The sequence below is a fragment of the Bos indicus genome, chromosome 16 (assembly GCF_029378745.1).
Source record: "Bos indicus isolate NIAB-ARS_2022 breed Sahiwal x Tharparkar chromosome 16, NIAB-ARS_B.indTharparkar_mat_pri_1.0, whole genome shotgun sequence".
Lineage (NCBI taxonomy): Eukaryota > Metazoa > Chordata > Mammalia > Artiodactyla > Bovidae > Bos > Bos indicus.
The window spans coordinates 24,531,085-24,553,237 of NC_091775.1; the positions used below are offsets into that span (position 1 = coordinate 24,531,085).

Consider the following 22,153-nt stretch of genomic DNA (forward strand, 5'->3'; position numbering starts at 1 on the left):
AAGATCCCCTAGCTGGTGAAGTAAACACCAGACTGATGGTGTGGGCAATGGATCTTTCCTGAAGGGGCCTGTCCAAGGGGCCACTGTGCTCACATGAGGTCTTCTTAAAACCAACAGCCACAAATCCCTGACATCCCTAAGTAATTCATCCTTAAGGAATACAGCATGTGTGTATGTGTGTATTTACACACATATTAACAGTAGTCACAGAGCCACACTCAAGAGCATACAGACAAATTCTTCAACGATGGAGATTTTTCAGGACTAAGGGCCTATATAAAGGCTGGATTCCTGTGTCCTAGTATTTCTTAAAATATCTGTAATAATATTTCAAAGTTCTGAGCAACACTAGCTGGAAAATCCTATGGATGGAGGAGCCTGGTAGGCTGCAGTCCATGGGGTCGCTAAGAGTTGGATACGACTGAGCGACTTCCCTTTCACTTTTCACTATCATGACTGGAGGAGGAAATGGCAACCCACTCCAGTGTTCTTGCCTGGAGAATCCCAGGGATGGTGGAGCCTGGTCTATGGGGTCGCACAGAGTCGGACATGACTGAAGCGACTTAGCAGCAGCAGCATTACTAATCACTGACCTCAAATATAAACCCCTGTATCCATGGGTAGAAACATCATTTAAGACTGTTTGTACAACAGCTATTACATAAAGGTAGATAAAGTTCACTACTCATATGAATCCACTTCAATTATAAATTTCTAATTTGAAAGACAGCAAAAATATGCAATTTTTTTTTTGTGGACCTCCTGTCCACAGTCCAAAGTTGAAGACATCTTGGCAAACTTAGTTTAAACATACTATTTGATGATGTGGAAAGGTAAATTAAAATTGACCATAGGTCATAACCAGTTTCCTTATTAATACAGTGTTCTCTTTCCATTTTTCTTATCTCTCACTACATCATCAAAATGGTAAAAGGCAAAGTTCACCCCCACAGTTAATAAGGTACTATATAAAGTGCAGAATTAACAACTATTCATCTAGTTAAGGAAGATTCACTTACCCTTCGGCATAATCTATCCTTTGGTGCTTTTCCAACCTAAGACAAGAGGACACAAAATGCTGCATTTAATTAGAAATTTAAATCAAAAGGCATTAAACTATGGTATAGAAAGTAAAAAGTAACCAAATTTTAAAAATATACATGCAGCTATAAGTAAATGCAGTACTAGTGTCATCAATTAAATGTTGGTTGTACTAATTTGTAGCATAAAACAATTAATTTTGTGGTGGAACTTAAAAAAATACATATTATGAAAATACATTACACTGGGCTCACAAATCATTCTTTTCAAAAATACTTATTTTTGAACTATTAAATAAGAAAACCCCCAAAGATCAGGTTCCCAATTTCCATAATCAAACTGTGTTGCCTTAAAACCTATTTAGAACCAAACTGAAGGTTACGAATAAGGAGCAGCTAAAAATTCCGCTTGTTCATAATGATACACAGTACTTTTAAAAGGTCAGAAGGAATAACCATCTATAGCAGACAGAAGCTATATTACTGGCTCAGAAAAATCAGCTGATGTTCTTATTCCATAAGTAATTCCTAAGATCCTACTGTACACTTTATACGGGGTAGTAAGTGGAAGATAAAGTTCTGCCCTTCAAGAATATTACGTGACAAGAAAATTCACAGGAAACAGAAAGTGAAAGGACAAAGGCCTCTTCACCTCATCACCTCTCACTGTGATTACTTCAACAGCCTTCAAAACAACCACGTTCAGCCCACCCCAATTGCAACATACTTCATCCTGCTGCCCAAATCATCTTTTAAGATGCAAATCTGATCATATCATTCTTCTGCTTAAAACTGCTCCAAGTCTCCAAGATAAAAATAACAGCTACCGTTCAGTGTGCCCTCCCCGACTGTGCCAGGCCCTCTGCTAAACAGCTGACATACACTAGAAAACCCCAGATCCATAGCCCACAGAGGAGGTTCTCCATGGTCCACTTCCTGCTCCTGTCTCTAGCCTGACCTTCAACCAATCAAAGCTACTTGCAGCTCTCCGAATCTGACACGCTGTCTCCCATCTCCAGGGCTTTTTGTGTAAACATTTTATTCTCACCCTTCTTTTTACTGATTCATACGTATATTCATCCTCCAAAATCAGCCCAGAAGCCTCCCCTTGTCACTCACGTTCCTCTTCTGAGTTCTAAAAGCACCCTATTGCCTGTTTACCATCTTTCCGATGGTGGGTTGAGGGTGGGCTGTGACTTTATTCTCTGCAACCACAGAACCTGGCACCGTCCTTGGCACAGAAGAGATACTCATAATAAATATCTATTGAATGAATGATTATAAACTCTCTGCTTCCTGGTTTAGGGCTGCTAAACCCAACTCAAGTTGTGAGGGTGAGATGGGACAGTTGGGGTAGAATGCTGAACATCTGCACAGCTTAACACATGGAAAAGGCTTTGCATTATGTCTCTCAAGACGGTGGTCAGAGTTGTGAAACAGAGCAACAGTACACAGGCCAAAAGGAGTGAGTTTCAAGAAATAAGCAGGTAAATGGGCAAGGAAGATGAGCACACAGGGAAGAACAGTTAGATTTAACTAAAAAAAAAAAAGTTACCAGTGATGTCAAAGTATTTTCTACAGAAGTCGTGGCCTATAGTGGGTCTGAGCCGTAGTGCTCTTTATGGTTTAGGAATGTCTGTCACTGTACATTTAATAGCATATGCTGTCATTATGGTGGTAGCTCTCCCAACATGCACTTAGCTGCTGCTGGAGTAACCGACATTCTCCACTGGCCTGCGAGGTGCGCTGCCGCTCAGCTTGAGGCCCAGAGGCAACGCCAGCAGCTTCTCTCCCACTGGCTGAGTTACAGGCTTACCTTTTATATCTGTTCCCAAATCTACCTATGCTGGTTGTACATATTGTAAGTCTGTAATTTAATTAAATAACTAATAAAATATGAATGAGGAAAACAAGGGAGTTCTTTACATGAATACTCTGCAGACTGCTTTAAAAAGATTTATGGAAGACAGTAGCTCACTCCAAGGTCTACTGGATTAGATATAGAGAAACAACTATAAAGAGTAGGGGACAAATTACAAAAATCCTAAGATTTTATACTCAGATGGCATCATTGTTTTAAAGAGACAGGATTTAGAAATTACAGGCAATATATCATGGGTGAGGTTAATGTAGAAAAACTTCAGTAAAACTGCAATCAACCCTATTTAGAGAAAATATCTTGGCCCTACATCCCATGATCAATGAGAAATTGCGTGTTTATATGTTTTAATTTAAAATACAAATCCATGCTTGAATTCACCACTGGTCCTAATCACCTGGGTTAAGAGGCTTTTACAGGATATTGCTCTCTTTCAAGGATTTGGGCTCTTCAAGTCACCAAAATGCCAGGACAACTGAGCATAAATAAAATGCAGTTATCAAATTAAAAAAATAGTCTAACAAGGCCTAATGTAAATAATCTTTCTTATATCAGCCAATTATTAATGGAGCCAAATAAACAAGAAGTCATTATAGGAAACTTCAAATTTAAAATGACCTTACCTTATCCATCAAGTACGTAGCAGCAGAAAACCTTTTGACTAAGAATGTGTTCCACATCATCAGCGCAATGCCTGGATAGCAAGTGAAGTAAAGAAGAAGAATGCTTATATGTCTCCTCTCTCACCATACACAGCAAACTGTTTTCTTCATTAAGTTTATAAAACTACCTGTGTTATTTAGATATCACTTCTTATATCTTATATAATATTTATAAAATTAATAAAAACCTTTATCATCTATAAAAATCAGAACTGGGCTGTGTGAGAGGCTATCCAAATGGCCAATAAGCATAAGAAAAGACGGCGTCATTAGTTATAAGAGAAACAGAGATTAGAACTACACAGAGATATCATTACATGACCAACAGAAAGGCTAAAATTTTTTAATATGACAACACCAAGTGTGGATGAGGATGTGGAAACAGTGGGGCTGCTCACACACTGCTGGTGGGATCACCACCTGGAAAAACCCCTTGGAAAACTGCCTGGCCCATATCTACCTAAGCTACGTATGCCTACCGTGTGACCCAGCAAGTCCTCTGCAGAAACAATCACAAAAATATGTACAAGAGAGTCAACAGCCAAACACTGGAAACAACCCTAAAGGATTTTTCTTATATGTAACCACTAAATAAAGCAATATACAAAAAAAGTATTAAAAAGCAAAACAAAATACAAAAAAAAAATATTTAAAAAGAACTCAACCAAACAAAAAATCTGGGCTTTACATGTCCATAAACAATAAACTGTGGCACTGATACTAGAATTTCTGCAATAGCTGTCAGTTAGGCAGCATAAACATGACATTTCACATATTGCCTTATTACCCACAAAGCTGCTTCTGTAACTAGGAGTGAGGTTATGCAGAAGCCAGGAAACTTACTCAATGTACAAATTGGGTAAAGTGTGTTTTTCTTTTTTAATTGAAGTAAAGTTAATTTATAATGCTGTGTTAGTTTCAAGTGTACAACAGTGATTCAGATATATATACACACACACATACACATCTATGTGTATATACACAAACACACACCCCACTCATATTTATATATATATATATTCTTTTCCCTTACAGGATATTTCAAAATATTGAGTATAGTTCCTTGCGCTATACAGGAGGTCCTTGTTGGTTATCTATTTTGTATGTAGTAGTGTGGTAGTGTGTTAATCCCAAACTCCGAATTTATTCCTCCCGTGACAAACTGGGTAAAATTCTAACTTGAATACCAGCCTGTGATCAATGGTAACTTAATTTTATCAGTAAGGATAAATCCTCTAGAGACCTTATTTTCCAAATGAGCCACTTTAAATCCTTTTTCCACCCTTGGAAGAAAGTTAAGAGTAAAGAGATGAATATACAAAATAAATTATAAGTTCTTATCAAGTAAAACAAGAATTTTAGAATTTCTGCAATTTGACCCCATATCACCTGCAAGAAGGTGTTACAGAAGAAGAAATAAACAGCTTCTCTACAATGTATCACAGAGACAAAAAGGTGATTATCTCCCCTTATCTGGACCCAAATCCAGTTTCACCACTTAGTACCTTACTAACTTCCTATCTTAGTATCTCACTAGTTCATTACTGAGTTCCTTGATTAATTCTTACAGGGAAACTCTTCTATTAAATGCAGCCAGCAATCTGGTGACCATTTTTCTACAATAATTTGTAACATTTTTTTCAAGAAGACAACAGCAATCCCCGTGGTAAAGAAGCCAATGGAGAATGCTCATGTTCATTAAAAGAAGCACAAGATGGGAGGGATAGATTTGGAGACTGGGATTTGGCAGACACAAACTACTACATATAAAATAGGTGAACAACAAGGTCCTACTGCACAGCATAGGGAACTATATTTAATATCCTATAACAAACCATAGTGGAAAAGAATATGAAAAAGAACATATATATACATGTGTATGTGTGTGTATAACTGAATCACTTTGCTGCAGACCAGAAACTAACAGTATGGTAAATCAACTCTACTTCAATAAAACATTTTTTGAAAAGACAATATTGATGCATTTATTTTGTAAACAAATGAAATAAACTTAGATTATCAATAAATAAAAGAAAAAGAAGCAGCACAAAGTAATTTCTAGGATACAGTATTATTAGGCTTTGGCTACCCTAACTTTTTCATCAGGACTTACAGTTCTGAGCAGCCCATTCCTCGTTCCTTATCTACCCGTGAACTAGAGGGGGAATTAATAATTCATGCATAATATTCTCCTCACTACAGCTAGCAACAGTCATCAGCTCGGGAAACTGATGGGTGGGGAGAGATGGTGATAATTACCACCAGCCCCCATCTCCTTTCTGGACAGCATTTTTCAAGCAATTAAAACAGCTGGTACTGTGTATGCAGCCACACACAGTAACGTGTTAGGTGGTAGGACCTACTTTATTTTTATCAAATAAAAATTTACCAGGATGTGAATTTAAAGAGATTTGGCTCTGTGAGGAAGGGGATGGGATAGTTAGGGAGTTTGGGATGGACATGTACACACTGCTATATTTAAAATGGATAACCAACAAGGACCTACTGTATAGCACAGGGAATTCTGCTCAATGCTATGTGGCAGTCTGGATGGGAGGGGAATTTGGAGGAGAAGGGATACATGTATATGTATGGCTGAGTCCCTTCCTGGTTCACCTAAAACCATCACAACACTGTTTGTTACCTGGCTATACCCCAATACAAAATAAAAAACATTATTTAAAAAAAAAAAGAGATTTGGCTCTTTTGAAAGAAACAGTTACATTTTAAACACCTATTTACTTACCATTCTGAATATGGGCATTAAGAATATGCTTCAAGTGTTCTATTGACCTAACAAAAAAACGTGCTTCCTTGCATAGAGGAAGCAAGAAGAGAGAAAGAAGAGGTATTATTCAATAGTTGCTTCAAATATAAATGGAGACTTCTTACATACATTTCTACATAAACCCAAGAATGTTACAAGAACATGGAATTATTATATAAGAAGAAATTCTGCATAAGATAATGTTAATGGTCTCCCTTACAGTATCTATATAATGACTGATTCCCGGACATCTGGATTCAAAATTTACTGTGGTCTGTACATCACAGCAATGCTCTCTCCAATAAATAGTTGAATTTCACACAAATGTAAAAACAATAGGTTTATTTTCTTTGTAAATATCATTAATTAATTCTTCAACAACTATTTATTGAGCAACTACTATGCACCAGGCTGCTAAAGGCAGCAGACACACTGTAATGAACAAAACAGACCCAAATCCTTGCCCTCACTGAGGTTACGTTCTAGTGACAGAACTAGATGATAAGTACGGTAAGTAAATTATAGAGGATGTTTATAAAGGATGTTAGTGCTAAGTGCCAAGGAGAAAATATTAAAGCAGTGAAGGGAAATAGGAAATATAAGAGGGAATGCTGAACATTCAACTCTTTTTAATCAAGGCAGTTTAAAATTGTGGCCTGTACATTATTAAACATAGCAACTTTGCTAATGTGTGTCAAAAGTTCCCCAAAGGTAACTTCAATTGTTTTGAACCTAGTAAAACTGTGTGTGTAAAATGATGAAACTGGGATAGGGGTTCTTGGATGGGGCAAGGAGATAAATATTTAACAGGAAAAAAACAAACAAGAAAAATGACTATTGATTTTAAATGTAAATAATTATAATAAATGACAACGGCAACACAAATCAAAATGTCAGGCACCATGTGTGTATTTTCTTTAAGCTGCTGCAACTCTTCGAGATGCTACTGTTACGGTCCTCATCTACTTAAGGAGAAAATTGAGAACAAAAGGCTCAGAAACATTCCCAAAGGTCACACAGCCAGGAGCCATGGGGCTGAACAGTGTCTATTATGTAAACTGCCTTTGGTTTAGAAATGACCTCTGTAGGACAAAGATTTTTAACTTAAATATCGTTTTCTTAAACCTGAATCTGGAACTAATTCACTCAGATTTTAGAAAGTATCGTGCCTTTGTTCTAGTCCTAAGGTTCTTATATGGGACAAAGAGTTCTTATAAGGTTCTTATAATGGGACAAAAGTGTCCCATTTAAGGAAGAGACTAAACTTGCTCCCGTTTAGGCTGTGGGGAGGTCAACTGAAGAGTGATGGGAGGGGCATTTTTTGGTCAAAGTTTAATTGATCAAAGAACATTACTTTGTTTAAAGCACTTATTTTTAAAATGTCTTTATTTAAAATGAAAGTGATTACATGTTCAAGACAACACTGTTTTATTTAGAGCAAGGAAAAATATCATTATCATTAGTATGCATGCTTATGTGTTGAGCTGCTTCAGTCACGTTTCTGTGACTTCACGGACTGTAGCCCACCAGGCTCCTCTGCCCATGGGATTATCTAGGCAAGAATACTGGAGTAGGGTGCCAGGATCTCCTCGAGGGGATCTTCCCCACCAAGAGATCGAATGCATCTCTTATGTCTCCTGCCTTGGCAGGCGCGTTCTTTACCACTAGCGCCACCTGGGAAGCTCCTATCATTAGTATTTTAGTGTGAATTACTTAATCAGTGAGATTTTTCTTCAATGCAACCTGATACAAGGATGATAAAGGAAAGAATTTTGATTGAGGTTAATTTACCAAAGAACTAAGGAGGCCTATGCTCTGAGAACTGTACAGCCAAGAGAAATATACAGCAGGCATTTTCACATCTTATTTTATCCAGGTGTCAATCCTGAACAGTGGCACCATCATTAAAAAAGGGTGGGAAGAGAAAAACCAGATTCAAGAGATTCAGTGACTGGCCCAAACCCAGACACCTGTGTGGAGCCCTCAAGTCCAGGCCTCCTGTCTCCAGGCCTGGACGGCCTCATGCTGCTTCCAGATTGAGAATGTCTGGGAGGGAAGACTGCTGGAAGGGGCAGAAAGTGATGCCCAAGCAGACAATCAGGCTGGCATCAGGATCTTTACTCTGGATTTGATCATGATGACTACAGTGTGAAGAACTGTGTATAGGTTGATGCTATCTTACATAGAAATTCCAAAGGAAATAAAAGATGCTCATGGCAACTTATTAAGAATAGGATAGAACACACTGGTGTTGAACACAGAGAAATCTACTAGGCTTGAATCCTGGCCTGACCACTGTAAGCAGTGTACTTACAATCTGGGCAAGGAACCTGACTTCTCTGAGGCTGTTTTCTCTTCTCTAGAGTGGGAATAATGATGACACCGACACTTCATAGGTTTACCGTGAGGATTATATATGAAAAAGGCCTTGTATAGCTCCTAGCATGGAGACATTCCAAAGGGGAAAAGTCAAGTGCTATAAGCAAAGGGAACAGTCCCATGGACGAGGTAACGAGAGTCGTACCTCCGGGTCTTTATTCCACTGCACGACGTACTCCCAGCAGCAGTGTGCGTGCAGCACGTCCAGCTCGAGGCTGCAAGGGAACTGCTTGTAGGCCAAGTGCAGCAGGTCTGAAAGTTAGAGACAGCAATGTATTACTCCTGCCTGAGGGAGAGCTCCAGCTGCCTTCTTCATGCTGGATTTCCTGTTTACCTATGTTTATGTCTTACCTGGAATGGCTCCCAAGTCCATCTCCACCTCTGACACCTCAAATAAACCTCGGTTAATACCTTCTCTGGGTTCATCTGGGTTTTCTGCATCTCTTCCTTTATTAGCCAGTTTTAGCACTTCAGGGCTGAAGTCCTGTTTAAATATCCACTTGGCTACACTGTCTGCAATGCCACCTACAGTTTGGAGACAAGAAAGAAAATGAACACTGGCAGCATTTGCCAAAAGGAGCCCACAGAGTGCAGGATCTCAATGTCCTCACAAAGACCTAAGTGCCACATTGGGTTAAGCCTGAAGTGACCCCAAAGCCATGAGATTTATAGCAGTGTCACCACGTACCACTCACCATGTGAAGGCGAGTGGGATACTGGATCTCTAAGGGCATCTTTACACTCTTGTAACATATTAGCTAAATATTAATGTCTATACACAATACCTTCAACGTCCACAAATTCAAACTGCATTTTACCAGGCACAGATGAAGGCATGAATACATCTTTAAAATGCTTTCATTTAAACACAAGTGAAAACAAACTCATTAGCATGCTACTTGTGTCAAGCCTTCTTAGGGCAAAATACTATTTTTAATAGTCAAGAACTTGCCTCTCGAATATTTGAGGGCAAAATTTAGCCATAGTTAATTAATGGCATGATGCTGTACAATGTTTCAGTCACCAACATAGTCCAGAAAGTTATAAATCATAAAAAGCATTCACGATGAAGAGTCCTGCCTACTACCTAAAACAAATACAAGCTTCTGTAATGTATTAAAACTTTTCCTCTCAGTATTTCTTCCGTAAACCTTTTTAACAACAAGAATACAAAATCATGATTATCAGCGGAAATAAATGAGACCAGTGTGCCAGGTGATCTAATTTCTTATGCTTGGCTTCTAAATCATTTGATAATTCCCATTCCAGGATCAAGTCCTGATCCTACTGCTCAAGTTAATATTAAAATGGTGTTCCTACAGTTTCACCAGGTGGCAGAACAGAGGATAGTTTGAGTTTACAATTTGGAAATCTTCACAAATCTTATACAGAATGAAAAGACGAGTTAACTAAATTAAAACCATAAATGCCATATTAAATCCAGAAATAGTCATTCTAGTATCAAACGTCTGACAGAGATGCTGGTAATAAGGAGAGAAGTATGTCATTATAAATCCAATATTTTAAGATATTTGTGGTCCTACAAGATGTTTAAGCACAGGAATCCAATGACTTTGGAATAGTAGAAAGTGATGCATTGAAAATGAGGTATAAAGTTCCATAGATATTAGGAGGAAGAAGAGAAAATCCGCAGTTAGTAGGTCATGAGAGGCTTCCTGGAGGAGGCAGCATTTGAGATGGGCCTTGGAAGTTGATAAGAGGTAGGTGGTGGGTTATTTATTTACTTTTAAAATCTGAGTATATTTTTCTTTCAGTCATTTCTATTTAAAACAAAACAAAACAAAGCCCCAGAAAGCTCATACCATAAAAATATAGATATATGGCTACAAATGCACAAATAACTTCAGGTTACCTTTTCCTCCTTCTAACAGCTTTTTCACAGAAAGCTTCGGGAGCGGCTCAGCCTGAAGTGAAGACACTTTGGAGGTCCGGGTGTTCGTTTTGCTGTGAAGCAGAGTCTGAAGCAGGAGACAGTCCTCCAGCTGTTTCAGGAGGAGTTTCCAGTATTCCGTGTCAAGAGAAAGGGCCTCCCAGGAATCAGTGAGGGCTTCCGAGTCAGTTCCTGAAACTGTTTGGGAAAACTAATAGAAAACACCCAGTTGATACTCTGGCTAAGAGTCTGGATCAACATTAACTTGAATGAACTTTTAACATGAAAGCCAACTGATCATCAGGATACATCACAAAGCGATATACAGATGTTGGCACACAAACATTACTACTTGGCTGGATGGAACATGAGGGTGAGGAGTAGACTGGAGACTTAGGGGCAATGCTGATGGAGTTCAGACATTTATGAAGAGACCTGTAGTGAGGCCCATGATTCAACCGACATGCACTGCAAAGGTTTCAGGCCCATCCCTGCAAGTTCCCAAATACTGACGGTTCTTCAGAATGTACAAGCCAACATAAAAAATGTATCTTAAATTTCTCTCTCTCCATTATTAGAAACATCATAAACCAGTCATAATGAATTTAGCCCCAAACTACTGAGACTGACAATGTTGAGTGAATCTCTACAGACCTATTTAAGTATCCTATCCAATTCAATGCAACATCCCCCTAGAAAAAATTTTTTGATTCACCACGAGATACGAGGGCATTAGTCTTGTCTTAATAAATTTTAGTCTTCAAGAGATGGGGAAAAGCCACAAAGTAAAAGGTCTACTGGAAGCTATCATCTGAGTCACTCAACACTACGTGCCAAAACCACCCTTGTTTCTAAAAGAGGGATATAAATGCAATTGTAGAAATTAAGAGCTGAAAGAAATCTGAGAAATAATGCTGTCTAACCCTGAGCCTTTTGAATGAGGACCTGCCTTCTAAAGGCACTCACCACAGACCACCAGCTGTGAACACTAGGTCTCTGCCCTGACTCCAGTGCTTCTCCCCTTATGCTATGTGGAGACTAGGTTCAAGGATGCATGTCATCTGAATAAACAACTAAAGAACCACTCATCTCCAAGAGACAGACAAGATCCTGCTGGACACATATCTCAAATCCTAGATGTTCCACACACTGACGACAATGCAGCCCAGAAGGGGAAAGCGGTCGGGAGCCTGCTGGAGGGGAGCCCCCCTAGAGCCACCCCCCTGCCCACTCACTTTCTTCTCGGTCAAGCTGTTGGATATCTGGGCAGCGACAGCATGCCCGACGTGCGCAGACAACAGCGCAGCCCCGTTGTTCTCGGACTGAATACAGACCGTGCGCATCTGCTGCCACCAAGGGGACACTGACTGGGAATCCCAGGTCTCTTCGATGGCCACTACAGGCAAATGGCAAAAAAAGAAACTCTTAGCTTGGCAAATTTTCCTTTTTAACCTTTGATGTTAAATATAATGTTAAAACCAAGTTTCCCATCGATGTATGTGTGTATTTTTGAATGAACTGGAAAAAGAAGTCTTTATTTTATTCAGAACACTTACATTCCATGCTCTTAGGCATCTTGCTCTGAATCGATTGTAAATCTCTGTTTGGAATACTTTCATCACTGATGAAAACTACTACTGAATGTTTTAATACAACAGATTATTGTTCTCATCATGCCAAAAATAGTAAGAAAAATATTACCTTCAACCACAGACCACTCAATTCACCTCACTGAACTCAGAAAACACACTGTTCGCTATCATTTTTGATGTTGATGCAAAATGTAAATTAAATTTTCATAAAGCACACTTTGAATGTATTAAGAGTTTTCTATGACTACATAAAGGATTCTCTCTAGTGAAATGTTTTGTACCTTCTAGTCTCCTTTTGTTACAAGGAAGTATACTCCCTCCCTGTTTTTGTGGAATTTCAATACTGAACGTTGTTTCTGGGAGTGGAGACCACACTCCCGAGGAGCCAAACCTCAGCGTCCACAGTGCTCACCTTTCATCTTGCTCAGGAGGTACAGCATCGTATGGAGACAGCAGACAGACTGCGGTTTGTCCAAAATATCTTTTTCCTTAGAAAGCCAAACACTCAGGAGCAGAGACTGAAATCAGATTTAAATCTTTATTGTAAAAAAAATATTTACCATAAACAAAATCTTGTACAATTTTAGACCATATGTGTATTCATGAGTGGTTCAGCCTTTCTGGTTGGGAGGTAAGTGCTTGCTTGTTACATGATGTAGTGTGAGGAGAACAAGGAACAAGGTAGCTTGTCTACCTTAAGAGATTCCTTATCTGTTGGGGATCAAAATCTCCCCATTTCCACCACTTCTTTAGGTTCAATACTACCCTTCAGTGCAAGCTTCTATTAAAGATCAAATCAGCAGAGAGGGTACTGACAGTGAGCATGGATCACAGAAGGCTGGCCACAGGTTATGACAGGAGGGCCTGGAGCTGTGGCTCTAGCCCTGGCCTTGGTCATGCAAAGAAACCGGGGACTTGGCAGTGGTTGGTGAGTACGTAATACTATCAAACTCCAATCTTCAAGTCACTGAGTCATGACAAACAGATTTTAAAAGCACTTAAATCAACAGAGTGATTTTTTAAAAATGAGCATATCTACTTAAAATTTTTAAAATTTGGGTTCATAAAATCTGTACACAGATAATTCTGGGCTAATGAAAACTTGAAAGGCATAGTGTCACATCTGTTAAGTGCTGGTGTGTGTGAAAGGTTTTGATTGCCTATAATTCTGCAATGTCTTTATGTTAAAAAAAAAAGCTCTAATAAAATGAAAGGCTGACTACCAGTTTAAACACATTAGTATATACAATTTTCAAAATTAAGAAGAGTAGGAAGCTGAAGGAGAAGTGTGTGAAGGAAATTAACTCAGGAGAATGACCTAAGGCAGATAAGTACCCGACAAGCGTATCTTCCCATTCGACAACAACAACCTCTTGGGGCAGGGCTGACTACTGGGGTTTTACAAATGATAAGTAGAAAAAATAACTTACTTACTAACTTAGAACTAAAGTTTGAACTTAGATCTGCCTGATTGTACAAATATAAAAATATACACACACACTTTCTCCTATTTCTCCCCTTTTTGGTTTAACTTGTCTTTTAACCCTTTCACATCTCTCCCTTGATTAGCCTCCTTTATACTTCATCCTATCCATACACCTTTTCATTTTTTTAAAACTGGGTATGTCCTTTCATATTTGCCCTCATATCATAAGACAATGACAGTATTAACAACAATCAATGCTAATGGTTATTTAGAGCTTATTATGAGCCAAGCCACTAACTGCCTTCGTAAGTTAAGATACACAGAAAGCATTATGGAGGGAGGACAGGATGGGGGTTCACTCTCACAAAAATGGGGTCGTATTATACCATGTTCATTCCACTTGCTACATAATATCCTCTGTCATCCACAAAATTTTGACTGATGCTAGCCATTTATCAACATTATTCCCTCTGTTTTAAACTTCTTCTTAACCTCATACAGCACCGCTGTTTATAACCACAAGGCAGGCTAAAAAAAATGAATTGCCTGCATGGACAACAAAGACATTCCAGAATCATGTGAAAATTACTTCGTCTCAGTGTCTTGCGCACGCACACTGTGAAGCAAATCAAAAGGAAATGAGGGGAAGTGGCAGAATTTACCTACTAGGTTCATGGCCAGGTTGCCATTTGACTCACCCTGATTAACTCTGGAGGCAAAATGTATGTCCGGGGGTTATGTTAAGAGTACACCAGGTTTCTAATGCACTATGTTTCTCAAAGTCTGATTTCATGTCCCCAACAGTAAGGGTTTCAAAGTGCTCACAAAGATTGCCAATCCAAAGGGCTGTTTTAAACTATGTTTACACAAATTAAATGTCATGCCTTCACTCTCTCTTTCCACAGCACTCTTCTCATTTTTTCTTCAATTAACCGCTTCCTCACCCATCACTACATTTAGCAAGTCCTGAAACAAACAAAAAACCTTGTTCTTCTGCTTAACTCTCCTTTTCGTGTCTCTCTGAGATCTGCTCTTTCTATCTCTTGCCCAACTAGGTAATCTCTGCTTATAAGCTAAAGAGTGTTCTTGTTTTTTTAAACTTAAAAAATTCCAAACCAGTTACGCTTTTGTTTATGCGTAGAAAGTCAGTGTAAACAGAGGATGCTGTGGGCGTCTTTAGAACGGATGAGACAATTTTAGAATCAAGTGACAGAAAGATTTTTTAAACTTCAGGAAAAATTAAGGGGAAAGGAGAAAAATAAGCCAAGTATAGAGAATAGAGAGAGGAACGCAGATACCTCGTAGAATATACACACAGACATACACAACAGGAAAAGACGGTACCTGGAAGGTGACTATCCCCATAACTAGTGAATACAAAATAAGATATATTTTCAAAACATCACAGCAAAGAATGTTAGATTATGTATTATTCATAATGTAAACATTTGTATTAGAGATTCACACACTGTAAGTGTGAATCATGTTGTTTCATAATTGTTAATTCACATATATTTGAACAAAAGACTGAATAATAGAATCCTTGAACAGAAATTTACTAAATTCTTCTAACCAAGGAGTATCTAAGACTCGTTAGAACTTCCGCCCAAGAAAAAAATAGAAACTTCCAGGGATCTTTGGTCGGTGCGCCCAATGAGTTTTACCTTTTGCAAAATATCCTCCTATATCATTTACATCCTTAATGTTTTAGTCCTTCACTCAACGGAAATGCTGGCATACCTAGTGTGAGGCCACCTGCCAGCCTTGCCTGCCTATACTTCAAAGAAATCTATCTAGTCAGTCTTTTGGATGAGCCTTATTTCCTAGTCTTTCCTGAAAACTAGGGTTTGTTTTAGGTTACAGAATCTGAAACTTTATACAATTCCATTAAGGATAGTTTTAGACGTTGTGAAAAACTATCAGCTGTTGCCTGTGAATAACATCATCTGTGATTATACTAGATTGGGAAATCTTTTCAAATTAAAAAATGTATACAAGCTAGATTATAAGTACCAAGTTTTCTCATGTACATAATTTCAATAAAACTATTTTTTCAAATATTTCAGAAGGAAAAAGAATTTAGAAAATAATTATCAGGAAAGAATAGAAAAAGCTAGCATTTCAAATAATGTGCCTTTAAAACACTAGTAATAAATTTTGCTGTAAGGCCTATCACTTTTTATTCATGACTGTTATATGTCTATATTCCTCAAAGTCTGTTACTCTTTTAACATTAAATAATAGATGTTAATCTATATTCTCTTTAAAAAAAAATGACTTGAATTTTAATAACTCCAGAAAAATGTCACTGGTCTATATCGTGGCACTGGTTATTAACTGCTTTGGGAAAGAGCAAGATATAAGCAGAACACATACCTGTTGCCTGGTGTACAAACCCATGCACTTTATCTTCCCACAGCCAGATGGTTGAGTAACAGTGTGAGTGCGGGGGCTGCTATTTTGTCTAATCAATGTCACCACAATGACCAAGCAGGCTCTTTTAAAACCTAGTCTTACTGTACACTCAGTTTCTTACTTTAATTCTTGGGCTTTCCCCACCCCTCCCCCCAAGAGAAGCTCCCTTTTCCCTTCCCATTCATTATAGCCTTTAAGTGAAAATGTCATATTTTTCTCCTTTTTACTCTGCACTCACAGGATTTTTTTAAAATTACTTAATTATAAATTAAGTAAGGGCTTCCCTGGGGGCTCAGACAGTAAAGAATCTGTCCGCAATGCAGGAGACCAGGGTTCGATCCCTGGGTCAGGAAAAGCCACTGGAGGAGGAAATGGCAACCCACCCCATTATTCCTGCCTGAACAATGCCATGGACAGAAGACCCTGGCAGGCTACAGTCCATGGGGTCAAAAAGAGTTGGACATGACAGAGTGACTAACATACAAATTAAGTAAACTAAAGTGAGTAAACTGTTTTTAAAATACTTTAAAAATACAGTATCTTCTATTACATTTGAAACAAAAATACTTTAAAAATAAAACCCAGCCATAAAACATTTGTCTAGGAAAAAGAATTCAGCCATTTGGAATGTGTGAAATAGTCTCAAAAGAGATGATTTCTTAAAAAGTGTTTAAATTTTAGCCAATTTTAGAAATTTAGTAGCGCAATAATACAAGTCACAGCCTGATGGGTTTAAAGCACAGAAAATTTCCATATAATACACATCACTCTATCACATTATAAAACACACACACACACATACACACACACACACACATATCTATAAAGTAAAGTTTACTAATTTTAAGTTGGGTAAATAATACCATAAATGTGATAAAGTACATCTCCACCCAAAGTTCCCTTGTGCCTCTTTGACTCAATCTCCAACTCCCACTATCAACCTCTAGCAAACATTCATCTCCTTTGTTACTCTATTTTTGCTTATTCTAGTATTTCATATAAAATCAACTGAAATCATCGGTAGGTACTCTTTTGTTTCTGGATCTTTTCACTTGGCCTAATGCTTTTGAGATTCATTTATGTCATTCTGTGTATCAGTAGTTCATTTCATTGTATGGTTACACCATACTTCATCCATTTATCAATTATTGGATATTTGAGTTGTTTCCAGTCTGGGTTGTTAGGAATAAAGCTGCTGTAAATAGTTTATGCCAAGTCTATGCAAACATACATTTTCATTGCTCTTGACTAAGTACCTAGGAGTAAGACTGCTGGATTTTACGGTAAATCTGTGTCCAACTTGATAAGAAACTTTCAAACTGTCTTCTACAGTGGTTGTATCAAGTTGCATTTCCATCATCTGTGTTGAGCATTCTGATTGCTCTACATCCTCATCAACACCGGATATGTCAATCTTTTTAGTTTTAGTCATTCTCTGGGACAGAGGCCATCATGGTTTTATTTTTGCATTTCCCTAACGGCTAATTCCTGAACATCATTCAGGTAATTTTTTGCAATTTGTATGTATGTTTTGGTGACATATCTGTTCAAATCCTTTGCTCATTTTTAAACTGTATTGTCTCATTACTGAGTTGTACAAATTCTTTGTACAACCTGGACACAATGCATTTATCAGATCTATGTTGTGTAAAAGAGACTTGCCTTTTCAATTTCTTAAAAGTCTTAAAAAACAAAAGTTTTGACATTTCATGAAGCGTAATTTATCAGTATTTTTCTCTTACAGTTCATGCTTTTTCTACCTTAAGAAACCTTTGTCTAAACCAAGCTTTCTCTGATGTTTTCTTCTATAGATTTTGTAGTTTTATCTCATATTGATATTTACGTTCCATTGGATTTAATTTTTTTAATATACGGCTTGAGGTATAGGTGTGAGGTTTGTTTCTTCCAGCCTTTGATCAAATTGCCAACATCCACTGGATCACAGAAAAAGCAAGAGAGTTCCAGAAAAACATCTACTTCCGCTTTATTGACTTCGCCAAAGCCTTTGACTGTGTGGATCATAACAAACTGTGGAAAATTCTGAGAGATGGGAATACCAGACCACCTTATCTGCCTCCTGAGAAACTTGTATGCAGGATAAGAAGCAACAGTTAGAATTGGACATGAACAATGGATTGGTTCAACATTGAGAAAGGAGTACATTAAGGGTGTATATTGCCATCCTGCTTACTTAACTTATATATGAAGTACATCATATGAAATGATGGTCTGGATGACTCACAAGCCGGAATCAAGATTGCTGGGAGAAATATCAACCACCTCGAATATGCAGATGGTACCACTTTAATGGCAGAAAGTAAAGAGGAACTAAAGAGCTTCTTGATGAAGGTAAAAGAGGAGAGTGAAAAAGCTGACTTAAAATTCAACATTCAAAAAACAAAGATAACGGCATCCAGTCCCAACACTTCATCACAAATAGAAGGGGGAAAGGTGGAAACTGTCAGATTTCATTTTCTTGGGCTCCAAAATCATGCAGACAGTCACTGCAGCTATGAAAGAAAAGCTATGACAAACCTAGACAATGTATTAAAAACAGAGACATCACTTTGATAACAAAGGTCCATATAGTCAAAACTATGGTTTTTCCAATAGTCAGGTATGGATGTAAGAGTTGGACCACAAAGAAGGCTGAGTGCTGAAGAACTGATGCTTTCGAACTGTGGTGCTAGAGAAGACTCTTGAGAGTCCCTTGGACAGCAGAGATCAAACCAGTCAATCCTAAAGGAAATCAACCCTGAATATCCATTGGAAGGATTGGTGCTGAAGCTGAAGCTCCAATACTTTGGCCAACTCATGTGAACAGCTGGCTCACTGGAAAAGATCCTGATGCTGGGAAAGACTGAGGGCAAGAGGGGAAAGGGGCAACAGAGGATGAGATGGTTGGATGGCATCACCGATTCGGTGAACATGAGTTTGAGCAAGCTCCAGGAGATAGGCAAGGACAGAAATCTGGTGTGCTGCAGTTCATGGGTCACAAAGAGTTGGACATGACTTAGCTGAACAATGACCTCAGTTTTAATGTAAACAAAATTTAAATGAAACTGATTAAGCACAATAGAAAACAAGTAGTATACCATATTCATCTATTTCAGCATCTCAATTCTGAATGACAGGTAATAGTTATCTCCTTTTTAAAAACTTTTAAATTTGCAATAATTATAGAGTCATTGGTGGCACAAAGGAGCACAGGGAGGTCCGTGGGCCCTTCCTGCAGTCTTCCCTCATGTTAACATCTTTACACAAAACCAAGAAACTGCCATTGGTGAAATCCATAAAGCTTGTTCAAATTTCACCAGTGATACAGGCACTCATTTTGCAGCATGCAATTTTATCATGTGTAGCACTGCATAACCGTCACCATGCAGACACTCCACCATGGCACAAAATCTCCCTCCCGTTAATGCTTTATAGCCACACCCTTCTCCCTGACATTCACCACTAACTCTTGGCAACCACTAATCTGTTCTCCATCTTTATGATTGTGTTATTTTATGAATGTTATGAAAACAGAATCATGCAGTATGTATCTTCTTTGAAATTTTTTTTCTCTTTGCACATTTTCCATATTCATCCAAGCTACTGCTTCTACTAATAGTTTATCCCTTTTTATTGCTGAGGGGTATTCCATGGTAAGAATGTGCCACAGTGTGTTTATCCGTTTATCCACTAAAGGGCATGGGGCAGGTTTCAGTGTCTGGCTATTATGAACGAAGCCACTTATGAACAACCATGTGCAAGCAATGTGCACCTTTAACTGTACTTCCTGACATCTATACTGCAAAGGGAGGTAGGGCAAAACCCATTTTTAAAGGACTTACATGTTCAACTAAAACAATATCGTGGTCCAGTTACGTAAAGAATCCATGTGCCCATGCAGGGGACATGGGTTAGATCCCTGGTCCAGGAGGATCCCACGTACCTCGGGGCAACTAAGCCTGTGCCCTAGAGCCCGTGCTCCACAACAAGAGAAGCCATCAGAATGAGAAGCCTGTGCACCGCAACTAGAGAGCGGGCCCTGCTCACCAGAACTAGAGAGAGCCTGTGAGCAGCAGCAAACACCCAGCACAGTTAAAAATAAACAAACAAATGAATAAAAACTAATGTTAGCATAGTCAACAAGTTCATAGAGGTAAAAGGCCCAAATCCTGGCCAAAACTTGAGATGTGAGTGGGCACGTGATAAAGGGTGTGCACGTGCGTATCTCTACATGTGGGGGGCAGTCAAGAGCAGAACAAGTGATGTGGGGTAACTCCCTTGCCCTTTTCAGAAAGCGTGAAAATGTAGTGCTATTTATATTTGTTATGGCACAGAGATTAAATCCTAACACATATTCAAGGTCTGGGAATGTCTGATAATTCAATAATGCTTTAAGGAAACAGTTTTGTTCTCTAGATAAGATCTTTTTAGGCTAATATGAACATTTTTTTCTGATGATCCCAGTCCACTGTAAATGTATGCATACACAACAGATTCTAAATTTATTTTAGGCCAACCTTGTAATATGCTGGTTATAATTTACAGAGAATGAGAAAAATCAGATATTATTATTCAATTAAATACATGACTATACATTTCCTTGATCGTTTTTAGAAAGTCTTCATGTATGCTCTATAATACACTTTAGACAAGAGTAAAAAAAAAAAAAAAAAAAAAAGAGACAGCCACTTCCAGATGACATTAACGAGGAAGAACAGCATCCAGCAACAAGAAACCTTACCAACAACAGCTGGGGGCTAAGTCCAGCCGACTCCAAAGTGTGACACATTTCCTCAGTGGAGCTTTCTCCACATAAACACTTCCAAAAAAAGAAACTGCCTGGTAAAACAAAAACAAAACACGTCAACCAATGCCTGCTTACCAAACTCAAAATCTTCCTGAATTGCAATCTAGATCCCTAGAGGAGCAAAACAACAGCAGAGAAGGGAAATCAATGGCTCAGTTTGCTTAAGTGATTAAAGCAGAAAGCAAATCATTACATGTCTCACACTGTCTCCTAAGTATACTTTTTAATTCAGTACAACTTTTATAAGACAGTGCCCACCTATCCAGAGAGTCTTCCGTTGACTGTAAAACATACATTCAATTCTTTGGTTAATTAATTTAAAAAGAGGGAGGATTCAGAAAGTAGTTTATCATTCATTCTACCTACCCAAAGCCACATATTCCTCTTCACTTGTCTTCTTTATGTTGACCACATCTTTCTCATATTCTAAATATTCCAGGAATGTTTTCACAGGCAACACACCATCCTTATCATCAGAAAATCGGACAGCAGTCCTGTTGCTCTCTTGCTTATACTTCTCTAACAAGGCCTGGAGCTTAAGGAGTTCTTTTTCATCCAGCCTTAGTAACACGGCCAAGTCCTTAAATTTCGGGAGGAAGGAAGTTATCAACAGACCATTTCTCTTTCTACGACTGCCACTATGTGTCAATTATCTGTCATTATCTGCCATTATCATCTGAAACAAAATCCAAGACTATAAGCAAAAAATGATTTCTTAATTAATATGATAGCTATGGTGTGCTCTGCTGAAAATGTTACTCTCAACTGATAAGTAGGATGTTATTTAAATAAAATAATCTTGAAACACTACATATTACTGGAAGTATCATTCTTAGAAAGTTTCTTGAGATTATTCAATACCCTTCTAAAATGTCTGAATTTTAATAAACATATATTATTGCTTAATCAGAAAAAAATGTAAGTGGTTGTTAATTGCCAACTCTTGTGATTCTGAGGAAACTAAAGAACTATTTGATATTTAATACTTGTTTTAGTAAGCAGCACAAACACTATAAAATAAAAGCAGTGGGCAACAGTCCTCACTGTATCTGCATATAAATCCTCTATATGGCTCTCAGGGTTGCAGAGGTTAAAAAGTAACAGATACAACCTGCCAGTCTTTCAAACTGTTTTCACATCAGATGTGCAGAAACATCTCCTGATACTACCACTGGTGGCGGCGGCAGTTTGGTCGCTCAGTCGTGTCCACCTCTTTGAGACCTCATGGACTGCTGCCCACCAGGTTCCTCTGTCCATGGGATTCTCTAGGCAAGGATACTGGAGTGGGTAGCCACTCC

General features: G+C 38.3%; 1 protein-coding gene across 1 annotated transcript in view; it reads right to left on the reverse strand.

Moving 5' to 3' along the window:
- The window catches only part of RAB3GAP2 (RAB3 GTPase activating non-catalytic protein subunit 2), a 112,567-nt gene that overhangs the window by 9,189 nt on the left and 81,225 nt on the right, over positions 1-22,153 (reverse strand). Inside the window, exons 20-29 of the mRNA XM_070767967.1 lie at positions 21,222-21,435; positions 20,790-20,887; positions 12,623-12,728; positions 11,854-12,014; positions 10,601-10,829; positions 9,079-9,252; positions 8,873-8,979; positions 6,328-6,394; positions 3,543-3,613; positions 1,020-1,055 (exon numbers count right to left, since the gene is read on the reverse strand). Of these exons, the coding sequence (XP_070624068.1) occupies positions 1,020-1,055; positions 3,543-3,613; positions 6,328-6,394; positions 8,873-8,979; positions 9,079-9,252; positions 10,601-10,829; positions 11,854-12,014; positions 12,623-12,728; positions 20,790-20,887; positions 21,222-21,435 (1,263 nt within the window). The remainder of the gene's footprint in view (positions 1-1,019; positions 1,056-3,542; positions 3,614-6,327; positions 6,395-8,872; positions 8,980-9,078; positions 9,253-10,600; positions 10,830-11,853; positions 12,015-12,622; positions 12,729-20,789; positions 20,888-21,221; positions 21,436-22,153) is intronic.